The sequence below is a fragment of the Stigmatopora nigra genome, chromosome 11, assembly GCF_051989575.1.
Source record: "Stigmatopora nigra isolate UIUO_SnigA chromosome 11, RoL_Snig_1.1, whole genome shotgun sequence".
Lineage (NCBI taxonomy): Eukaryota > Metazoa > Chordata > Actinopteri > Syngnathiformes > Syngnathidae > Stigmatopora > Stigmatopora nigra.
The window spans coordinates 1,648,130-1,672,462 of NC_135518.1; the positions used below are offsets into that span (position 1 = coordinate 1,648,130).

Sequence of the window (24,333 nt, forward strand, 5' to 3'; positions counted from 1 at the left end):
TATTTCCTATTTAAATTGATCTCACTCTTTCTTAACCTGCTCCTGAAGTTGTATTTTCAGACCTATCATTGACTTTGGATTGGAACTTCGGGGTTGTGTTCCCAGGGGTCATCAAAATTAAATTTTGGGGGTTTAAATTTGTTCGGATCCGTTTCCAGTGGGGGTCGGACCTCGCCAGGGCTACCCTCTGTCACCGATTCTGGAAAGTCTGGGCCTCCCTGCTGAAGCTGCTGCCCCCGCGACCCAACTTCGGATTGAACGGGAGAAGATGACATGATATGAAATGAGATGAGACAATATTATAATTTCTTCAAGGACACATCTGTCTACAAAACTACGACAATATTACAATTTCTTCAAGGACAAAGCTGGCTATGAGAAAGAGCTCTAGTGAGTAAATTAGAAAGCAGTCATGACTATTAAGGGCAAAATATCCATTTTAATATGAAGACATGTTCACAGATAAACATAAACAATAACTACAAATTGATTTCACATTTGGGATTTTCTTTGAAAACATAAAATTTCGAAATATGCATTCTTCACGTTCTTAAATGTTTATCTACAACACCTTAAAACATATTTTCTATTTAATGTTCCTTGGCATGTTGGGCTCTCCAAAATTATCATTCTTGACTCACAGTTAGCAACGTGAGGGACTCAAACAGCGATCTTCCATTACAGTGTTTGCTGCTCAATGTCATTCTTTAGTCACTCAGCTATGCCTATGCCACTCCTACACCCCACAGTGCATATTGGTAGTCACCCAACTGAGTGTCTCATTTTGTTTTCAAAGACTTTTATATCATAAATGTGGATTTTAAATCATTAATTAGCAGAGGTGAATTGAGTAGCTAAAGGTTTTACTCAAGTAAAAGTAGCATTACTATAAAATACTTACTCATGAAAAAAATGTGATACATAGAATTTAGTCAAGTACAAATCAAGAAGTATTTGGAATAAAGAATACATATTCAACTAACAAATAAATGCTGTCAATATCCGATTTTTATCACAGTGGTCCTTTTTTAAAGTAATCTATATGAACTGCTGTTATTACACTGCACTATAACTTATTACTTGTGTTTTACTTGTGTGTGCTGTCTGTGTGATTATGAATGCGTTTCACCTTCTGTGTCTTTCCAGTGCTCCTCACCTCGTGTGACCAAGGTGTTTGGAATTGTCTTGTACTCCCCTGCCCATGCTTTTAAACCCTGTGTCCTTGTCAGTCTGTGTGGGAGTATTGTCTTCTGTGAGTAAGGTTTCCGGATTCGTCTCCCAAGTTAAGTTTGTATGTTTGTTAATTTTGTCCTATTCTTTATTTTTCCATGTAGTATGTATTCATATGATTATTTTTCAATAAAATTCTTATTTGTGCACCAGCTCTTCCCTCTCGTTTTCCTGCTCCTGGTTTCTATGTTTCGCAGCCGAGGCTAGATCAAGACAACCTCTTCTTCTGCTTTGTGATTGGCTAACCACCTCTTGAGGATGTCACCCACCTGGTGTCCACAGTTGGCTGGCATAAGCCCCACCTATCCTGGTGACCCTTGTGAGGATAATTAGTACAGAAAATGAATGAATGAAACATCTACCGTCCCAAAAGTTTGAGTGCCCATTAGTGGAGAAAACCTACCCTGACAAGGACAGGAATACAACAGCAGTGTGAAATAGTTCATTATTGAGGCAAAATAAAGTACATTTGAATACAAAGAACAATGAGGAAAAATGTAACGACTTTAATGTAGCCAAATGTAGCAGAGAAAGAGCAGCATTTCTTCTTCACAATTCTAGTCAAATAAAAGCAAAAAGTATAGCATAGTAAAACTACGTATAGAAGTAAAACATTCTGAAAAATTACTTAAGGGAATAAAATTACTACCCACCTCTGTTACTAAGTACTTACAATTGTCACTGCATCAAACGTTCATTCATCTTCCGTACCGCATAGCCTCGTAAGGGTTTATAGGGGAGCCTGTCCCAGCTGACTTCTGCCGAAAGATAGACTACACCATAGATTGGTCGCCGTTCAGTCTTAGGGCACACAGAGAGACAAATGACCATTCACACTTACAATCATACCACCACCAGCGGGAATCGAATCAGGCAAGTGAACCTCTGCACCATGAAGTGGCCCGTACAAAATGTCCAGAAGCAAAAAGAACCAAAAGCACTGGCTTCATTTCTGTTTTACAGTAGGTTTACCTCTTTGCAATGTGATTAATAAGCTCTCATTTTAGAAGTTTGTTGGGTGTATGTTGTTCATTAACCCGCTGTTGGCGCAGTGATCTGAGTCCCCTGCTGCCGTTGTAGTGGTCTGACTTCAATTCCCACATGAGTGTGTTGAGTCAGGAAGGCCATCTGGGAGAAATTGTGTGACAAATCTAACAGGCGATTCCTTGGTGTTCCTGTGGCGACAACCGAGAGGAGTAGCCGATAGTCCACCATTTGGCATGTGCATTAGCATGATGTCACACATGACATCAGTGGATTTACAAAGTTCACTCATGACACACAATGCACACACCTACAGCCTCCTTTAAATAAATGTTATGAGAAGGACATGAACGATGACTCACCCATTATAATGCCAGTGGCTGCGTGTTTGGAACCCATCTATCCATGGGCTTTAATGCTAAGAGAGCGCAAGAATGACCCTAAGGAATGAAACAGGCACATATGATGTTGCCTCCCAAATCTGGAAGTCATTTAATGCACTTAAGCAGCCACTTTGTCTGACCTCTGGCAATGACGTTTATATGGTAGTGAGGAAAGATGAGATCAAACCACAACACAACATTGCCTGATGCTTTGAGGGTAAAATTCTCATACCAAATGTCATACAATTCAAAAAAACATCTGACAGGCAAAAATGCGACATCAAGATATATTAGAAAATATTTTGGGGAAAAGTTTTTATCAAAAATGATATGAGATAATGTAAATTTCTTTGACAAATACTATTTTAGGAATTCCCCAACACTTACAACAAAACATGACAAAAAATGTCAAAACCGTAAAATATTCAAGCAAACACGTTTTTAATAATACATCAGCTTATTTAAAAAACGGACCGAAAATTGCGCCACATTGTAAATTACAGCAACACTGTAAATTTGTACCAAAAAATAATTTATTCATTAATTTTCTGAACTGCTTATCCTAAAAAGGGTTGCGTGGAGTGCCAGAGCCTATCCCAGCTAAACATGGGCGTCAGGCCAGGGCACCTGAATTGGCGGACAGCCAATCACAGGGCAAAAGGAGACCGACAACCACTTAAGATCACACTCAGCCAATTTACCATGGATGTTTTTGGGATGTAGGAAGGCGCAGGCTTCCACCGGAGTACCCATAGTACCATGGAAGCCCGAGGAGAACATGCAAACTCTCAACAGGAAGGTCTGAAGAGCATAAATTGCTGTTAAACTAATGAAAAATGAAAAAAATGAGAATCAGACATAGGCATTGTCGTCATCATTGACTTGACAAAAAGCCTAGGAGTCATCATACCCTCAGCAGCGTATGACGAAATTGTATAGTGCTTCTCCAAAAGTTCGTCTTCCCAGGCAAGACACATTTATGACATTTATTTATGACATATTCATACTTGTTGGCTCTCCGCCTTGAGCGCCATCAATCCGGCGACTGCAAGTTGCTTCACCGATGCCAACAAGAATAAGATGGATCACTTACCTCTCACAGTCTTTATACTTACCCTCCCTCAGTCAGCCTGTGGAAGGCAAATCCACGCCAAAGGAACTTCCTGTTACTTCATTGCGACTTAATTTCATAGAAGGGATTTGTGTTGTCGTCACGTCACGTGTTGCTGCAGATTCAGAGTCCTGATGGCTGTTGGGAAAAAGCTGTTCTTGAGCCTGTTTGTCTGTGCTTTGTAGGACCTGTAGCGTCTGCCAGATGGAAGCAACTGGAACAGGCCGTGTCCAGGATGGTATGGGTCCCCAACAATGGACCCGGCTCTTCTGAGGTACCGGGGGTTGGCAATGTCTTCTAGTGATGGCAGAGAGCAGCCGACGATCTTCTGGGCAGTGTTTAACACCCTCTGCATGGCTTTTTTGTCTGCTGCCGTGCTTCCGCCATACCACACTGTAATGCCGTAACTCAGGCTGCTTTCCACGGTAGCTCTGTAGAAGGTTGCCAGAAGCTTGGTGTCCAATTTGTCCCTTCTCAGTACCCTGAGAAAGTGGTGCATTGTGTGCATTTATGACAATATGTCCTCAATTAGGTAAAGTTTCCATTGCAGGGTTAGGCGTGAGTGGGAGGACATTGCAAAGAGCATAGATTGACCCAAATGAAGGGAAGCAAGCTGACACAGGATGCATGAGGGTGCATGGTCTCTGGAGGGACGAAGGCCATGTCGCAGGCCGCCTTGCGCTGGAAGCAGAGTGGCTCTATTTTGCCTTCCATCCATTAATTTGATCATTAAATGCATATAGTAGCCCCTTAGGTGAAATATTTTTTTGCTTATTAAATTATGATGAAAAAAAGTTTTAAGAAAGTGAATTATAAATTACTTTGTATTTTTCTGTTCTTTATTAATTTGGCAACATTGTGTTTTTCTTTATAGATTGAGAAACTAAAAATATGATGCATGTTTTGTTAGTTCTGGCAGAACTCATTTTTGAAATGATTTATAATATGAGTGGTCCTTTCAGAGTCATCATGGTTATATATAATCAACCTTTTTTTTAACTCATTCCCCTCCTCCTTATTATCCGCCTCCTTTTTTACCTCCTCTCCAAGGACCACATAAATACGGGTCGACAATCCAAGCAGAGGGGGTCCCGGCTTCCACACACATCTGGACAGCAGCTTGCACGATGCGTCTTTTGGCTTTCTTGTGGACGCTGAGCTTCCTCCTGAAAGAATCACACACATGGGGCTACAAGAATGGCATATTTCACAACTCCATCTGGCTGGGTAATTTTTTTCATTTTTTTTAATGGGGTAAAATTTTTAAGTAAACGTGATGAATAAACAAGTTAAATTTGGATCAGGCAACTTAATACTCTGAGTGACAGCTAATTACACAACCCAAGCTGTTTCTTTCTTTTTTAGCTACCATTTTGTACAATATAATCCTGGAAAATGTTACAATCTGTCAAATAAAAACCTAAAAATAAAACAATCAAAATTGTAATTATTATATTAATTCATAAAATTGTGCCAATCAAAAATTATTCGTGTTATCTTGCAATTTGAATTTATTTTCTGTGGAGCTCTTTCATTGTGGAAGCATGTCAAATGTACTAATCGATGAAGTTTTTCGTTTGGTTATGAAATGGAAGCAATAAGAAAACAAGGAGTGCCATCTGTGTATGGAGGAGTTAAATCAAGCCAAATGTTTTGAATACAAAAATAATTCATAATATGCATGTTCTCCTTGGGCTTGCCTGGGTTCCTTCCAGGTACTCCGGTTTCCTCCCACATTTCAAAAACATGCATGGTAGGTTGTTTGAACAGTCTAAATTGCCCCTTTGTATGAGTGTGAGCGTGAAAGGGTGTCCGTCTCCTTGTGCCCTGCATTGGGTTGGCCACCAAGTCAGCTGGGATAGACGACCTGTAAACCTAGTGAGGATAAGCCATTCAGGAAACGAACGAATGAAAATCACCAAAAATGTATTCCCTCATAGATTTTATTTTCTCACTTTCATTTTATTCCGCTTTTTTCGGTTTCAAAATGTTTTCTCTTTCTGGGTACAATTTTTTTCACATGGGCGTTGCCTCGGCACAGAAGCGCCGAGGCTTATGAAAAAAACAGCTTTCCAAAACATCCCCAAACGATGTTGCCTTTCGTAAAAATATGTGCTTTGAATTATTAACACCACATTCTTTATTCATCTTTTGTACTGCGCATCCTTGTAAGGGTTGCGGGTGTTGCTGGAACCCATCCAAGCTGACTTTAGGCGAAAGGCAGACTACACCCTATACAGGTCGCCACCCATCCTGAGGGCATACAGAGAGATCATAGACCAGTCACACTCACAATCCTACCGCCACCAGTGAGCACGCACCTGCCTGGACTGAAGTCAGGCGATTCAAACAACCAAAACTGTGCTGCGTGTATTGTGGAGAGAATGTGGGTTCACAATAATTCAAAGCACCTGTTTCGGAACATCATTTGGCCTCATATTCCTTCCTTGTTTTTCACACGCCTCTAAGATTTAAAAGGGAAAAAAAATACTGACTGTGGAAAAAAAACATTGAAAAAGCAAAATAAGATCTAAAAGTGCAAATATTTGTTTTGTCTGACTGTGTCAAAACATTCACAATCAAAAATTATTTTTACAATCAATACTTTGATTTAAATTTGTACATTGCAGGTGACCTCACAATGTGTGAACTCAGGTAATTAATCTCATCTCCTCTCATCTCATTTTCTGAGCCGTCTTATCCTCATTAGGATCGAGGGGGTGCTGGCGCCTATCCCAGCTGACTCCGGACCAGATGCAGATGACACTCTGTATCGGTGGGTAGCGATAGCGAGGCATAAGGAGACAGAAAAACATGCACACTTACACCCACACCTAGGGGTTATGTAGAGTGTCCAATAAGCCTACCATCATTATTTTTGGAATGTGGGAGGAACCCAGAGTTCCCCAAGAAAACCCACACAGGCCCAGAGAGAACATGCAAACTCCACTCAGGTGAACAGACCTGGATTTGAACCCAGTACCACTTTCCCCACCGGGCTGCCCTCTCAAGTAATTTCAAGTATGAGTAAATACAAAAAGGGGTGGGCAAAATAAACTCACAACTCCTTTCATGATGAAATATGATATGCCAAAGCAAACAGCACCCAATATTGTGGGTGGATCTGAGCAAAGGCAGCATGTCTTGTAGCCATGCATGCGTGAAGCCCAAAACAGAACAGACTCCCCTTGGAGAAGGTCAACAAGAATAAGACCATTTTTTTCTTCCTTCTTTAGTGTTTTTAGCAAACTGGCTCATCAAATGGTCCTTACTGGTCTTTGATCGTTTATTTTGTCATGCAAGCAAAATTGGCCTTGACATTGATAAAAGTTTTGTTAATGCCAAAATGTTGATAGTTATAAATATTGAAAGTAAAGAAAAATAACAATTATTGTTATGGTTAAGGAAAAATGTACATCAGATTTGTCAAAAGATCTAAAATCAACTTTACATTTAATAAAGACATTTTGTTTCATTACAGTGGCAACTAGAGTTGTATTTGTTTTTTCCAAGAAATTCTATCATTTTATCAGAAAATTGTTAATACGTGTTGTGTAGGTAATTGAAACATTACGAACACTGCCGGTATTAGCATCTGTTTTTTTTCCATTTGACCGACTGAGTGATGAAATAGGTGAAAGGAACACAGAAAGAAGTGGAGCAACCACTAAATAATATTTTCTCGCATATCAGCCATATTCGTAAAAAAATGATGACTGAATCAAGGGTATGGGTTATATGAGCATAAATTAGACCTACAGGGTTGCTATACTCTTCCTATGCTGACCAGCTAGCTGGAGTTTCCACAAAAATGTTAAATTGTGCAAGAATCCATCATTCCATCCTGCCTGAAATCTACCACCATTATCCCTGAAACCAAAGAATAAAAAGCCAACCATTGACAGCCTGAATGACTAATAGGCCTGTTGCACTCACGCCTGTGATCATGAAGTGCTTTGAAAAGTTGGTCACCCGCCATATCAGGAATTCAATCCATCCCTCAGTTGACCAACACCAGTTTGCTTATAGAGCAAACAGATCCACTGAGGTTGCTATCGCCATTGCTCCAAACACAACACTGAGCCACCTGGAAGACCATGGGAATTACATGAGAATGCTTTTCATTGACCATAGCTCAGCATTCAACACTATAATACCAGACATTCTGACTGACAAACTCTCCCACCTTGGACTATCCTCTTCCATCTGCTGCTGGATAAAGAACTTAACCAAGCGACCACAAACATTTAGACTTGCCCACTCCCCCCCCTTCCCCTATTACACAGAACTCCCCTCAAGGCTGTGTACTGAGTCCTCTTCTGTACTCCCTGTACACATAAGACTGTACACCAACCCACCACTCTAACTCCATCATCAAATTTGCCGACGACACTACTGTGGTCGGATTCATCTCAGGAGGGGATGAGTCGGCCTAAAGAGATGAGGTCAACAAACTGTCTTTGTGGTGCTCGGTGGCAGTAGCTCTGTCCACTCTAATTTGTTTTTCGTGTTTTACATCCCTCCTATCTTTTTTAAATTACATTTTGATATTTCTTCATACATTTTTTTACTTTACTTTGTACTTTATACTTTTTACTGTATTTTTTTTTACAACTTTCTTTGTTCTGTTAGCTTGGCTTCTTTCTGCTTTCTGCTACTTCTTTTTTGGAACCATTCAGCCGTGCCTGCGCTGTCATACACATGGGACAAGCTGTTACAATACGCAGCAGAAGGAGCAACACCTTAATACCGCCTGAAATTCAGAGCTGGACAAAACTGCCGGGAAAAGAAGCAACACTTCAGACCAACCATTCCATCATGGGATAAGATGGAAGAGCTGTAGGCGGTTACCAGGCCGGAACAGAGGGCTTCTACTCTGCTACTGTTGTCTTCAGCTCCAGACTACTGAGGAACTGTGCGGATAAGCTTGAAAGGGTGACTCTGCATATTCTCGGCCCCAGTCTGCAGAAATTCCCCATCTTGTGGAAGATTTGTATTGTGTGGTTCCAGTTTTATCCAACTTTCCAGTGTCTTTTTCTTTAGTCTGTATCCGTTTTTGCTATCGCAACCAAGATGAAGCCCTTCAAGTGGCAGCCGGTGGCGGTAGCTCCGTCCCCTCTTGTTTGTGTTGTGTTTTTGCTGCTTTTCTGACTTAACGATTTGATTTGGTGATTCTTAATGGTCCCATTCTATTTTGCTTTTGCTTTGTTGCTCTACAGCCTTTGTGACTGTATTGTCTAACTTCTAATGATGTGTTTTTTCTGTATCTGCATTCCCCCCTTCTTGCTACTGTCACAAAGAAATTTACCGAATTCGGGATTAATAAAGTGATCCAATCCATTCCAATCCAATCCCTTCTGTGTAATAACTTTGGGGTGAGGTAACATTAAAAGATGTTGGGCAGTGAGAGAGAGGTAAGTGATCCACTCTGGGGGTGATGTGATGTATGTGTCCATCACGGCAGAATTCCAACGAATCTGAAATTTTCACTTATTTGGGTCTTTTGCCGGGAAAGTGCACCTTATGGAGAAGCACTGCTAATTCCGTCATACGCAGCTGGGTATGATGACAATTAGGCTTTTGTTGAGTCAATGATGATGACAAAGCCTATGTCCGATGTTATTCTCACCATTCTCACCCTCCTCACCCTCAACCCTATTCACTTACCAAAATCTTTTCTACTCACTTACCAAAATCTTTTCTACTCACTTACCGAAATCTTTTCTATTCAATTACCAAAATCTTTTCTATTCACTTACCAAAATCTTTTCTATTCACTTACCAAAATCTTTTCTATTCGCTTACCAAAAAAAATTATTCAACAATTCCCTTCTACGTCCATCAAACCTTCCACATCTTTCAAACTGGGACAGAAACCATCCCTCTCCACCCATCGCGGCAGACACAGGCAACTCCCCACACTACGCATCCGGTAGCCCTCCGATCTCCATCCTGCAGTCTGGCAATAAACCCACCTCACTTGTCGCTTTACGACCTTTTTTAATCACTTACTTAATAGTTTAAACAACAATTCTATCCTAAATTTACCAAAATTGATCTCAATACTTCATGATATACCCAATATTTCTGATCACACCAAGCAGAGTCCCTAACTCAACACTCTCAATGGAGTTCCTGCCTCAACACTCCCGTGGAGACCCTGACTCAACATTCCCAGTGGAGTCCCTGACTCAACACTACTGCAGCGATAAAACTCATTCAAATTATCACACTTCACGGAGACAGAAATCAAAGGGTGAACTCACGATCTTTCTTGTTCCGAACCTGCCCTAGTTTTGGGGACCCGTCACCAGATCAACAGATGTCCGCCGGGTTGACCCTTTCAATGGAGGATGCTGTCGTCCTCCTCCGTCGTCGCTCCGGCAATTGTTGGCTGTTGGGTCTCGGGTTTTCTGCCTCAAAGTATGATAGATCTCAAAATACAACTTCAGGAGCAGGTTAAGAAAGAGTGAGATCAATTTAATAGGAAATAGGTTTATTACCGGAATGCAGGATGGGGGAGAATGCTCAAACAGTTGGGAACCGCTCACAGTCTGTCGTCCTCGCAATTCTCTCTGAATGAATACTGGGTCAGTCTTTATATAGGAACACAGGGTAATATTTATAAGACAGTGATGTAGAACAGAGTTTATGTAAACAAAACTTTGGGCTAATATGGTTAGACATTTGCAGGTTTAAGTTGTATGCAAACACAATATTTTTACAGCTCACACACAATGCTGCAGCCACTTATATTGCGCAATTTGAACAAACAGTTCCAAAGCGAGTTGGCCACATTCCACAATACAAGGTAACAATTGCAAACCTTGTTAGCCAGCCTATGTTACATTTCGTCAGGCGAACAAACAATTGCAAGGCCAGCTAGTTAGCCTATCCTACATTCCACTGTTTTAGCAAACAATTGTAAAACCAGTTTGGCCACATGGCTCAACATGAACAAACAATTATTAAGCCAGTTGGCAGATCTACCCCACAGATGTCTATGTTGGTTGGGACTATGAATTTTCTGATTGTGAGGATGACCGGGAGATAATTGATTTGTGTGCTGGAAATTCAGACTCGGACAGTGATTTCCTCAGCCGATTCGGACTCCGATACACTCCCCCGGAGGACGTTGACCCCTACTCCTTCTCCGATTACTCCAACCTGGATTACCCCAATCAGCATTGGCATTATCGGCTGGCCATCTACAGTGGACCATCACGTGGCGGCCGGCGTGCTGTGCCGTCCTCCCGGAGGAGGCGGCGAGCGCCGTGGCACAGAGAGAAGCAGAAGGGTCCGAATCCCCCCGATCGTGCCACGACACCTCGGCGCGATCATAACATTCATAGATTCTTTCATTCATTCATTCATTCATTCATTCATTCATGTCTTCGGGCGAAAGGCAGACTACACTCTAGACTGGTCGCCAGTCAGTCCTAGGGCACACAGAAAGACAAACGACCATTCGCACTCACCGTCATACCGCCACCAGGGGGAATCGAGTCAGCGCCTGCCCACACCGAAGTCAGGCGAGTGAACTTCTACACCACCAGGCGGCTCACACATACATTCCATCTGGTAATTGTATGTATGATGGGCGTGGCTTGGGCTGGGCAATGATTGTCCTTTGGCCTTTACCTTGCAACTCTTTTGCAATACATTTTGCTATACTTGCCGGGGGAGAAAAATATTTCCATAGTATTTTCTATAAGGCTTCAGTGTTGATTAAAACATTTTATTTTCGGTAAATAGTTAATTTTTTGGTGCATTTGAAACATTCACATTTATGGTCTCAAAATTATCTTTTATCTGTTGTATTATGCATAAATAGAACAAGCAGCTGGAGTGTACCATCGAGAGTCACGGAGAGGGAGATACCAGCTGACTTACAAGGAGGCCAAAGCCGTGTGCAAGTACGAGGGAGGAAAGTTGGCCACATACGAGCAGCTGGAGGCTGCCCGGCAAATAGGTCTGGAAAACAATTCCAACTGATATGGATTCCAACTAACATTCTGTTTATCCAAACACCACACTGGTAATAATATCTAGCAAACAATGCATACAACATGTTTTTTTTGCTTTTACATGACGCCAGATTGTTAAGACATCCCTGATGTATTTATAGTGTTTTAACACCATCTTGGGTGTGTGACATAATCACTTCTGTGCCTTTCATCTTGAATGTCCCCTGCATCTTGTCACCTGTCAGCCACTAAAGCACTTTCCCCTTCAGCAATCTGAGTGAGAAGTCCTTCATTTATCAAGCCAGTTTTGGCTGAGGTTTGTAACAGGAACATTGACTTCACAACAACAACTAAAAACAACGCAATCAAACCAATCAAAAAATGTGCTTTAATTATCATTTGGAGACTAAATTACTGCCAAAGGGGGTCTTTTGAGAGCGTATGATTGGGTCAATAGAGGAACGTTTGATCACACTACGATATTTTTCTTTTTTAGGTTTCCATGTTTGTGCTGCAGGATGGTTCGATACAGGACGTGTTGGCTACCCAATTGTCAAAGCTGGGGCTAATTGTGGCTTTGGAAAGGTTGGCATCATCGACTACGGTTACAGGCTTAACAAAAGCGAGAGATGGGATGTATACTGCTACAATCCAAGCAGTGAGTACATTGCCAAAGTTCTTTGTGCAATCAATAGAGGGAAATAGAAGTGACCTGTAGTTGCACTTAACTTTCCAACTATGCATGAATTAGGCTTTCTCAAAACATTGATTTCACTTTTGGTACCACTTATCCTCACAAGGGTCACGAGGGGTGCTGGAGCCTATCCCAGCCAACTATTGGCACCAGGCAGGGGACACCTTGAATTGGTGCCCAGCCTATGGCAGGACACAAAGTGATGTACAGCAATTAATTCACTAGCCTTAAATAATAAGTACATAATAAACCAGCCTACTCTGAGTGTTTTTGGGATGTATGAGCAAACCAGAGTACCCAAACCAAGCCCACACAAACCCAGGGAGAACATGCAAACGGCGCATACGATGGTGTCAATCTGGGATTGATCTTAAGAACTGTAAGTGCCCCGTGAGAAGCATATCAAGGTTCTAGCGTGGCCTAGCCACCCTCCAAACCAAAATTTCAGCCAATAACAAGGTGTTCAAATACTTGAACTGACTGTATATTATTTGTCCTATTTTTGAGGATACAGAGTATAGCTGCCCCTAACGATCTTCTCCTGATTTTTCATTCATTTGTTTTTAAGACCGCTTATCCTTGTCAGGGTCGTGGGTTGCTGGAGTGTATCCCAGGTGACTTTCGGATAAAGTTTGACTAGACCTGTAACCATTAGACTTTCTTAATTTCACTCACAAATAAAAAGGAAAACAGTCTCTGGAACATTTGTTTGCAAGAGAACGGCTGTTGAGAAAGCTTCCTATCTCTGTTCGGACCTTACCCGTCTTTTCTGTTGCTTTATTACTACATTTGTTGACCCTGATTACATGGATCTCTCAACTCTAGAAGAAGAGTAGGTAACAAGTGAGGCATCTACTGTGACCAAAACCCATCCACATTAGTCAAAGCAGATGAGGACAGATGCATCGGGGAGCCTCTTGGAGCGTCTGTGGTGGAGGGCAAATAACTAAGGTTGAGCTAAGTGCTCTTGAATAGCAAAGCTGTTAGGTTCGCCGATAGGCATTCCCAAATGCACACACAAATAAAGACGAAAAGACAGACTACTGGAATTTTCACTTGGCAACCTCCCAACTCTTCTGAGCTTCCACATATTTTCTGTCATTTTATTACATTTGAGGACCCTGATTACAATGCACGTCTCTAAGGGGACAGGGGGTGGAAACACAAGTGATACGTCAATGATCAAGAGTCAAAACAGATGAAGGCCAGGAAGTCTTGTGGAGACTGTGATAGATGCAGGTGCAGTTCACAGATCAGATTCGCAGCACTGCAAGGCATTCCGGATCCTCTTTCTTTAGACTAAGTGAGGTTATCAGGAGAAAAGTGTTTACTTCATTGCAAGGAAACATAATAAAATGAAACTAATAATGATGAGCAAAGTAAGTTCAATAGTAAAGCAAAGCATTTCTTCATTGCAAGCAAATGTACAATAATATGAAATAAAATTCTGACAAAGGCCAAGCTTATACTATGTTGCAAGCAAATGTATAATAAAATAGAATAAAACGCAAACAACACCTTGAACAGGAATAGTGTTCTTAATTTTGTTATGAAAGATTTTGTGAGATAAGTGATAAAACATAGACAAGACATTATTGAAGCTTCAATGGTCAATTCTCTTTATTCGCAAGGGAAGAGACAATTTTCTTGAGATCTGACTCCATCTTAAAAGCTCTCTCTCCCTCAGCCCAAAGTGGCTGTTAATTTGAATATTAGTGTTTGGGTTTCAGTTACAAAGGAACATCCAATGCCGTTAGCTAATTCAATCAAGTCGGTCCACCCTCTGGCTTGGAGGATGGAGAGTTTTATGATACCGCGCTTCCTGGACAACTGCCAGATCCAGGAACTGTTTGTATATAAATCAAACACCAGTGAGTTTTAACCTAAACATCTGTTGGGATAGAGATCTGAGGATATGACACTTTTCTTTGAACTATAAAAACAGGATATTTGGACACAAGTCAGGAAAAGTTTTACAATGTTTGTTGCTCTGTGAACAGCTTTTATAACTGCCAGAAAACAAGAGAAATTGTTTACAATGCAAACACCAGTGCGGTATTCGATTTTATGTAACTTATTTAATAAGATTTTTTATTATTTAATAAATGATGGAAATTAAGTTATACTGAAAACTATCAACCTACACAAGGGACTGGGCCAGCCAGGAGACAGTCTCCCCAGCGCGTCCTTGATCGGCCCCATATATTCCTCCCAGTGGGATGCACCTGGAACACCTTACCAGAGAGGCTTCCAGGGGGCATCCTAATCAGAGGCCCGAGCCACCTCACCTGACTCCTCTCAATCTGGAAGATCATTGGTTCTCACCATATCTCTCAGTGAGAGTCCGGTCCCCTCAATGATCAAACTAATTTCAGCGGCTTGTATCCGGGATCTTGTTCTTTCGGTCACAACCCACAGCTCGTGACCACAGATGAGGGTCGGAACATAGATCGACCGGTAAATCGAAAGCGCCGCCTTTCAGCTCAGCTTTCTTCACCACGACGGACTGACGCAGAGTCCATGTCACTGCAGATGCTGCACATATTGGCCTGTTGATCGCCCACTCCATTCTTCCCTCTCTCTTGAATAAGACCCCAACATCCTTAAACACCTCAACATGGAGAAGGACCACTTCTCTGACAGTGACTGTGGAGCCTCTTCCATCTGCGTATAATGAAGATTGTTCCAAATAGTAGGAGAGCCACGAGACATGTAAAATATAAATGGCCGCAGTGGACAATGGTTCTTCTCGTAACACACGTGAAAAAAAAAAACATCTATATGAAAAGGTTTTTGTGACATTTGCTCTTTTAAAAAGGAAAAAAATATGACGGCAAAACTTTAGAAATTGGTCCGTCTACAAGTACGGCCTTGCAGTCCGTCGTATTATTTAATCAGGCCTCCTGGTCATGTCAAGAGCTATCTGACAGGAATGCTTTGCATGCAAGGCAAAGGTGCTGAGGGATACATATCTGCTCAATGCTGGTCATGGCCAATTTCCCTTATCATAGTAAATCATCAATATCATGATAGTATGATATGATTTTCATTCTGTGGACAACAATATTTGCCAATATCATAGAGTTTGACATTATATGATTTAATTGGATTGAAGGGCCTCCAGTCTATTTAATATTTGCACGTTTATAACAATAATTCCATTTTCGAAACTTAAAAAAAAAAATGATATTTTGGACAGAGGCGTACCAACGGCTTGAGTGATTAGCACATCAGCCTCACAGTTTTGGGGTCCCGGGTTAAATCCAGGTCGGCCCATCTGTGCTGAGTTTGCGTGTTCTCCCCGGGGCTGTGTGGGTTATCTCCAGGTATTGCAGTTTTCTCCCACATTCCAAAAACAGGCATGGTGTCTGCTGATTGGACACTCTAAATTGACCCTAGGTGAATTTGAGCATGAATGTTCTCCGTCTCATTGTGCCCTGCGATCAGCTGGTCACCGATTCAGGGGGTCCCCCGGCTCTGGCCCAAAGTCAGCAGGGAGAAGCTCCAGCACCCATCATGACCCTATTGAGAATAAAGGGGATTCAGAAAATGAAAGATGAGCGATATTTTGGACAATGTTGTAGCTGAGAACGTTCACAAAGTTCAATGAAAATTGTTAACTTGAACAAGAGTCTTATACAGGGGTCAGAAATCTATGGCTTGTCTTTTTTGATGGGTGCCTGTTGCTTTGATCGCGCCGCGTCGTGGAGGCGCGATCGTGAATGGATTTGGACGTAGTCGCGGGTTAGCAGAATAAGAGAGGCAATTGGCTTCCAAGCAACACCTATAATAACTCAGAAGGGATCTTACAAAACAACGAGAACTTGTGAAACCAAAGCGATACCAAACCGAAAACAGGAGAATGAGGGGTATCGAGGAGAAAGGTAGCGTGGCTGCATGGCTATTTAATCCACACAGTGATATCCAGGAACATGGAGGAATTGTGCAGGAGCTTGCAGGAGTTTGCAGGAGATGATCAGACAATGATACTAAAAGTAATTGGTGTTTAAATACAAAGTCAGGAGGTAATTAGATTGATTGCAGCTGCTCTGCCTCTACAGCAGGCAGGGAGAAAGAAAACGGGGCGCTCCTGACACCTATGAGCCAAAATGTGGAATCCGTTGGTGAGAGAGCCTCGCATTGGCCCATCACTGGGTTCGTGACACTACCTCGAGTTCCACTATATCGACTAATGGGAGCCTCGCATTTGCACATTAAATTGGCGCCAACAATAACTAGTGGCGCTACATCGAACAATGCCAGCCTTACATTGGCATGTCAGTGGTGCCGACACTAGTGGTGCTGCAATGACCAATGGGTACCTCGTGCTGGCACATCTCTGTGTTAGCGACATTCCCTCAAATGTGTTCCATTGACCAATTAGAATGTTGCATTGGCAAAAATCATAATTTAAATGGCACTGACATTAAATCTAGCAGTGCTTTCGGAAAAATTCTTCTTTTCATTAGACTCCCTTGCGCGTTTCGCATACACTCATTGGATTGGATAACTTTATTCATCCCGTATTGGGGGAATTTCATTGTCACAGTAGCATGAGGGTGAGAATGCAGATAAAGGAAAGAAAAGCATGGTTACACATACTCACAAGTTAGACAATACATTTGCAAAGGCCGCAGAACTACAAAGCAAAAAGCATTGAATAGCCACAGCGTAATAACGTTATTAAAAGAACTTAAATACTTATTGGATTGATGAATTATAACAAAAAATACACATTTATTTTTATCTTTAAATAATGGTTATGGCTGTCAAGGAATTACATAAACATATGAATGGTTTATGGGTCTCTTGGTCCAAAAGGTTGACGACCCCTGATCTTATAGATGACAATGTTAACTGATGTTTTGAACTGTGTTTAAAAAAAAAAGGATATATTGATCCAGATTGATGTGCCCGGGAATGATGTGACTAAAAATCTTAATGCCAAGACTTGGGTCAACAAAATAACAATTACTAGTCCATTACAAGCGGAGTAAAATCATTAATGTTTCATGGATTAATTTCCAGCCAAAGAGTGCGGCGGCGTTCTGACTGATCAAGAGCGGATCATCCAGTCTCCTGGCTTCCCGAAAGAGTACCATGACGATCAGATCTGCTACTGGCACATCCGAGCACGTCTTGGCCAGAGAATCCTCCTCCACTTTATAGAGTTTGATGTAGAAGATGACATGGCATGTTTGGCAGACTACCTGGAAGTGTATGACAGTTATGATGATGTGTCTGGTTTTGCTGGAAGGTAAGGATTCTTCTCAGTTCAATCAGTAATTGAATCTCATCATCTTTAAATTTGCTTTCCCCCAGATTTTGTGGTGATTATTCACCCGAAGATATAATCAGCACAGGTGAGCCACATTTGTTGTTTTTTTCTAATGCAATCGAAATTAAATGGAAAAATGGTGGTGTAAATCTGTAATACTGGGTTTGAATCTTAGTTCGAGCCCAGACATGGTCAAACTACGGCCCACAGGCCACATCCGGCCCGCCAACATTGTCCAAATAATGTTTTTTTTCCTCCAAGATGGCGCCATCACGCGGAAGCCAGTGGCAGTAGCTCTGTCCACTCTTATTTGTTTTTCGTGTTTTACAGCCCCTCTATCTTTTTTTAAATTACATTTTAATATTTATTAATACATTCCTTTTTGCTTTACTTTGTATATTATACTTTTTACTTTAATGATGAGTGATGGGTATATTAATACTTTAGTCCTATTTTCTGTTTATGTTGGATATGTACTGTTAACGGATGCAGTTTTTTAAACGTATCCTATCTTGTGCTGACCTGGCCCATCTGTCAAACTTTTAAAGTCAATGTGGCCCCCGGGCCGAAAAGTTTGCCCACCCCTGTTCTAGCGTTTTAGTGTTTACGATTGACAAGAGGCTTTGTTACCTATTTTGATATTGACACAGATAATCCAATGTTGACTGATGATGATAAGTAGTACAGTGGTACCTCGAGAATCGAGCTTAATTTGTTCCGGGACTGAGCTTTTATGTTGATTTACTTGCAACTCCAATGAACATTTCTCATATACATAAAGTAAAAACTAATTAATTAGTTCCAACCCTCTGAAAAAAAATCAAAAACAGAATATTGGATTGGAAAGAGATTTTTATTTGTTCTAATTCGCCACCCTTCAACAAAGTAACAAATAACTAGCAGTGTAATAGTACTGAAATGTGTTTAATAGTACTAAAATTAGAATTTGCGAAGGGGAGAGAGAGGGACGGAGAGCTTGAGCTCGAAATCGAGATCAAAATAAAAATTCGTTTTTTTCTCTCTCTATGCACCCTTCAATTTTGGACTAGGGAGGTAAGATGTTTGAAGCAACATAAAAGACAGGTGAATAAAATTAATAATTAATGGTCGACAATGTTTTGCTTTACAGGTAACGTGATGACGCTGAAGTTTCTCTCAGATGCTTCGGTGACCGCTGGGGGCTTCCAGTTACAATATTTTGCCATGAATGCATCCGTTTTGTCAAAAAATTACTCTCACTATTTTCACTGACCAGCTACATTTTCTTTAATTACCTGTGATTATTGAAAACTTATTTCGGCTTATTAAATCTCTTAAAATGTTTCTTTTTTTACCCTGAAAAGTAAGTGTCTCCTTGTTTTTCAAGACTTAACTTTTGCCAATGAATGATAATGAATGGAGTGTAGTCCGTTACACATCTGTACAAATATGAGTGAATAAAATGAAATAAGAAGCATTAAAGAGTTTATCTTGAAATCACATATTTAATTTTGGATGTGGAGTGCGAGCGGCAAGCTAAGCGATAGGTGCATCTCTTGTTCGCCATTTTGCGGCAGAGACATTAAAAAAAATCAGAAAATGGAGCCAGTGCAGAGAAACAGTTATGATTTCTCTTTTTATCTTTTTAGTGATTTATTTATTTTCAAAAAGTTTCGTTCGTCATAAATGTCAGAGGTGCAATAATATTACTCCAATCAAAAAAAAAACATGTTCTCAAAATACAGCCTGAATGTTTTTTTTTACAAACACAATTTGTCCGTAAAACAGCAAATAATTTAACGAGTTAAGAGAATTTTAATGGGTCAGTTCAATTATACTTACAAACGATGCAGTACAACCAGCTAAAGAAGTACTAAATCACAATATGTTTGCGAGTTAAATGCGTTACTGGCCCCGGTTTTAGGCATTATATTTACTGTACACGATTTACATACCGGAAACAAAATCTGCTATCTGTGGTCCTTATTAGGCAAACGGGGTGGGATTGGATGTGACGTTTGGGGTCAAAGGTAATTTTGACGTAATCGTGGTACTTTGGCGCCAGCTATTTCGGGAGGCTATAGAACAAGCGCAAACCCAAACGAATACCGAACGTGGTCGAAAAGAACGAGCTGGACATCGAGTTGGCTGACCACTCTTGTAGTTGTTGCGTCGCCTTTGCGTTCAACATCTTGTTTGTGTCTTGGGTGCCTGAGGTAAGCGAAGGTGGAGCGTTTTCATTGCTACATCCATTGTAAAAATGTTTATTGTTTCTGTCGGTTATTGGATGTTCGTTTGCGTTGTATATACTACAAATAATTGCTGCTTTTTTCTGCTCCTAGTTTCAGGAACTATACAGGCACATTTTTTGCCTTGGTGCATGCTACTAACTATGCTGTGCTAACTGAGGCGAGCTAATGAACTTTTGTTTTTTTTGTTGAATGTGGTTACGAAGTGGTAACCATCGTAAATATTATGATTGTAAAGTTTTCCACTAAAATTTCATGTGTTCCCCGGGATACGAGGGGATTTTTTAAAAATACGACTGACATTGCGTGTACTTCAAGCTATTTATACTAGGAGTGGGTATTACCTCATGTGGCGATACGATGGGTATCACGATAAATGCGGCATCCCGATTCTCCACTTTAAGAGTATTGTGATTTTTCTATATAACTTCGAAAAAAAGAAAAGGTGCATGAAAGTATACTCTTGTCTAAGTCTGAAACTTCATTTAGCGTTAAAGTAAAATTTTTGTTTTCAGTTTGAACAGTGTATGGCCTTCATTACATTGTCCCAGTTTTTAGCTCTTACTAGCTTTAATGTGGGATTGTAATGATGAATAAAACATCTTAAAATATTTAGTCATCTATTGTATATCACGGATAATAGACTAGTGACCACGGCCAGTGACATGGCCGTGATGATAAAAAAACGCAAAGTAGAATCATCCCTATTATTACTCAGTGGTGGACCGTCAGGCTCTGTAAGGCCTTCTCTGCTGGCCTGAAAAATATCTGAATCACAGACCGATGTAAATTATGTTTTGTCCATGAATACCTAAATGATTTCAAATTGTCTGTCCGCTTACTTTCATCGCATTTCTCCTGGTTGCTGTGCTGCCAGATGTTTTCATATTGAAGCATCTAACCAATCACATTTTAGCCATTATTTGTTGCCAGGGTCAGAAATCTGATTTGGGGCCTTCACAATCAGTTCTGCAGGCTCTGCTGCATAAAATAAGTTTAGATAAAACTGATATTTTAACCAACCTTTAATCTGATTTTGAGTTGGCGACATCAAAACCTTCTCACAAGCGTAGGCATATGTCATCAATTTCACCAACTATGAGTGGCTAGTGATAGAGTGGACTAGCCAGAGCCACCAAACTGTATCTGGAGCGACCTGCAAAAGCAAATATATTGTTGTTGATTTAATAGCAGTTTTGTCAACCTGCAATGGCTGACGGAGAAGTAGTTGATTTGTCTGCAGACTTACTGTCAAAGCCATTTTCAAGACGGACTTTATAAGAAAAGCTGGACATCATTAAGAAAGGTCGGACAACTCCGAAGCATACAATATATGTATGTGTGTGTGTATATATGTGTATATCTGTGTATATCCTATATCCCATCATCTATATCCTATATCCCATCATCTATATCCCAAATCCCATCTATATTCTATATCCCAAATCCCATCTATATCCTATATCCCAAATCCCATCTATATCCTATATCCCAAATCCCATCTATATCCTATATCCCATTATCTATATCCTATATCGTCCAACGGCATCGTTGGACGAGTGACTGACAGGAACGACCTTGAGTACAGGGGAGTCATTAGAACCTTTTTCGACTGGTGTAGGCAAAACCACCTCAACATCAACAGCAGTAAGACAAAGGAAATGGTCGTCGACTTTCGGAGGACACCTCAACAGACCACTCCGGTGACAATCCAGGGTAAAGAGGGCAGCAGCTGCGTCAGGGCCAACAGCCTTCCTGATGTTCACAGTCCGCAGTACCTGTCAAGGAACATGAAGGGAGCTTCATGTTCCTGAAGCTCCAGTGTGTGTACTGTTGCAGGGTGTTGGTTGATGTGTTGAGACTGGGTCTGTTTTGTCAGTCTCAAAGCGGACAACGAAACGGTTCAGTTCCTCTGCCAGTGAGACAGCAGCAAAGTTGATGTATGAATTGTTGTTTTTACATAAGCCCTAAACACATTCGTCGTAACGTGGGACGCCTTTCCACGTCATTTACAAACGTAATTTTCAGAAGAATTTCCACCAGCGAGTTTCCCGGTGTTCCCGAAATACACTTTTTCCCTGATGTCACGAGAAGACTCGGCGAGACTCGATGCTGATAGCTGCGCTGACCCAATTTAGTTCTAAAGTGCGACATCTTTCCATGTCATTTACAAACGCAGAGCTACCAAATTCTGAGAATTGTCCGTAGTTTACTACGCCAGTTTATAACAAATTATGAAACCTGCATTTTCTATGAAAACTATGAAAATTAAAAGAATCAAGTCATGTCTGATGCGATCGTTTTTTTCAAAACGTTACGTTGCGGTTAATAACTTTTTCAGTTAAAATTTGCCAATTGATGATGGCACTAATCAAAACTACATCCACATGACCTAAACGGATGTGGCTGTGGGTTAAGTGGATGTAGTTTTCGATAGTATTGCAACACAAATTTTCACGTTAACCATGGTGGCTTCAGTGTGTCAGGGAAAAATCGTAAAGCAAAAGCTGGATCGATGAAATCCCAGCAGTCCATCTTTACCTGCTTCGGAGTAAACTGGCACTGTGGATACTCACCATCACAACTTAAGTGTAGCAGTGATGAAAATGGTACTCTTTTTTTTTATGGGGGGGGGTTCGGGGTCATAACGTGCCACTGAGTTCTGCTGATCATTGTCAAATCAAATGCCTTTATTGTCATCATACACAGCTGCGTATAACAGAATTGGTGGTGCTAGTCCACAAAGTGTGTTTTCCCAGTACAAAAACAAGTAATATAAAAATATAAAGAGTCACATCCTGGTAAGGTACATTCTAAAATACTGCACAATCTAAGATATTGCACATTGTGATTGCACACTCCAAAGTTATTGCACAGAAGGGAGGGATTGTGTGTCGTGCTAACGCAAGTTCAGAGTTCTGTTATCTGTGGAAAAAAAACTGTCCCAAAGTGTATTTGTCTGTTCGATTTTTGGTGTAGGTAATGTGTTTTTATGCACATATATGTCACACCCATTCTGAAATAAGATTTTTGGTGTTTGGCGGCTCTGCAACAGTCATTTTCGGAAGAATTTCACAACACGTTTCTGTCGTGCAGGAGATATAAAACATCCACCCACCCTTAAATCATGGTTTATTCTGTCATCCTTATAAAGCGTAATAAATGGATGTATGTATGTGGGTGTGCACCTGGAAACCACTGGAGTGCTTCCGCTTAGTCATTTCTGCTTGAAGTTAGTTCCATTAACCACGCAATAGCAGCTCTATTGTGTGAGTTATTGTTTTCGTCATATTTTCACTTTGGTTTACTTTGTTTTACCAATAATAACACCCAAACATTGCTTTAATGGGTAACATTTGTCAGCCTTTATATTGAAATTGACCGTCGGTTGTCCTTACCTTTTCCGAAAACGCATAGTCCCGCTTCTATATATATTATACATTATTTTTTTGCATACATAACATACATTTGCACCCTCACTTTTCATGATCTCATCTTATTTTCGGAACCACTTTTATCCTCATTACGGTTGTGGGTGGTGTTGGAAGCCATCCCAGCTGACTGGGCCAGAGGCAGGGGGACACCTTGAATCAGTGGCCAACCGATCGCAGGGCACAAGGAGACCGACAACCATCAAAACTCACACCCATACCTAGGGAAAATTTAGTGTCCAAAAGGACAACTATGCATTTTTTTTGGAATGTGAGAGGAAACTGGAGTAGCCGGAGGAAACCCACACAGGCTTGAGGATTATATGCTAACTCCACACAGATGGATATGACCTGTATTTGAATCCAGGACCCCAGAGCTGTGAGGCCGACACTAACCACCCGCGCCACCTGACCACCCACTTTTGGCCAATTACGCCAAAAAGATTTCTCATTTCGTATCCACTTGGGAAAGGTGTAAACAATTAAAGCACACTAAGATTGCAGCACAATCTTCAGCATTCCAAGGTGGTGGTGAGGTTTTGCCCTCGGGCGATCATCCTTAATCCTTATAAATAATCCCTATACGGGTGTGTGTGTATGTATGTTAAGATTCTCTCGCTATGTTTGTCCAAACCGTGCAACGTTGAGAGTCGAATTTTTTTAACACCCATTTCATAAAATAATTTTTTTTAAATTGTGCAACAATTGTTTTTTGATTCTAAACAAGCAAGGGTGACCAGCGAACTCGCTTGTATTAGAAAAGAATCGGTCAAAACAGAAGCATTTTTCTTGTTTTTTAAAGTATGAGGAAGCTCGGAGTGGTTGATTTAGGCTGGCTATCACCACGGACTGAGCCAACTGCATCCCTGGACACGCCATCTGTGTGAACCCTAGCATTTCCAGTTCATTTTTGAATATAAATATCCGGGAAGGCATCTTCTTCCAAAATACATATCGCTGCCTACTCTGGTCACGGCCAGATCGCTTGCCGCCATCACACGCCGTTGGATCGCTGACAAACCGTCAA

General features: G+C 41.0%; 2 protein-coding genes and 2 long non-coding RNA genes across 4 annotated transcripts in view; 2 read left to right on the forward strand and 2 right to left on the reverse strand.

Moving 5' to 3' along the window:
- Positions 1 to 419: 419 nt before the first annotated feature.
- Positions 420 to 4,478, reverse strand: LOC144204588 (uncharacterized). Its single transcript, XR_013327916.1, has 2 exons — positions 1,904 to 4,478; positions 420 to 1,546 (listed from the first exon to the last, which is right to left on the reverse strand). It is a non-coding gene; the product is annotated as an uncharacterized LOC144204588 (long non-coding RNA).
- A 293-nt stretch (positions 4,479 to 4,771) lies between these two features.
- tnfaip6 (tumor necrosis factor, alpha-induced protein 6) lies at positions 4,772 to 19,099 on the forward strand. The gene is made up of 6 exons (XM_077728647.1): positions 4,772 to 4,935; positions 11,543 to 11,680; positions 12,172 to 12,333; positions 17,398 to 17,626; positions 17,692 to 17,732; positions 18,777 to 19,099. The coding sequence occupies exons 1-6, from the start codon at positions 4,836 to 4,838 to the stop codon at positions 18,896 to 18,898; spliced, it is 792 nt and encodes a 263-aa protein (XP_077584773.1). The 5' UTR covers positions 4,772 to 4,835; the 3' UTR covers positions 18,899 to 19,099.
- Positions 15,449 to 19,569, reverse strand: LOC144204589 (uncharacterized). The gene is made up of 2 exons (XR_013327917.1): positions 19,469 to 19,569; positions 15,449 to 15,891 (listed from the first exon to the last, which is right to left on the reverse strand). It is a non-coding gene; the product is annotated as an uncharacterized LOC144204589 (long non-coding RNA).
- An 81-nt stretch (positions 19,570 to 19,650) lies between these two features.
- The window catches only part of rif1 (replication timing regulatory factor 1), a 92,511-nt gene continuing 87,828 nt past the window's right edge, over positions 19,651 to 24,333 (forward strand). The window contains 1 exon segment of the mRNA XM_077728646.1: positions 19,651 to 19,842. The gene's annotated coding sequence lies outside the window, so the exon portion shown is untranslated.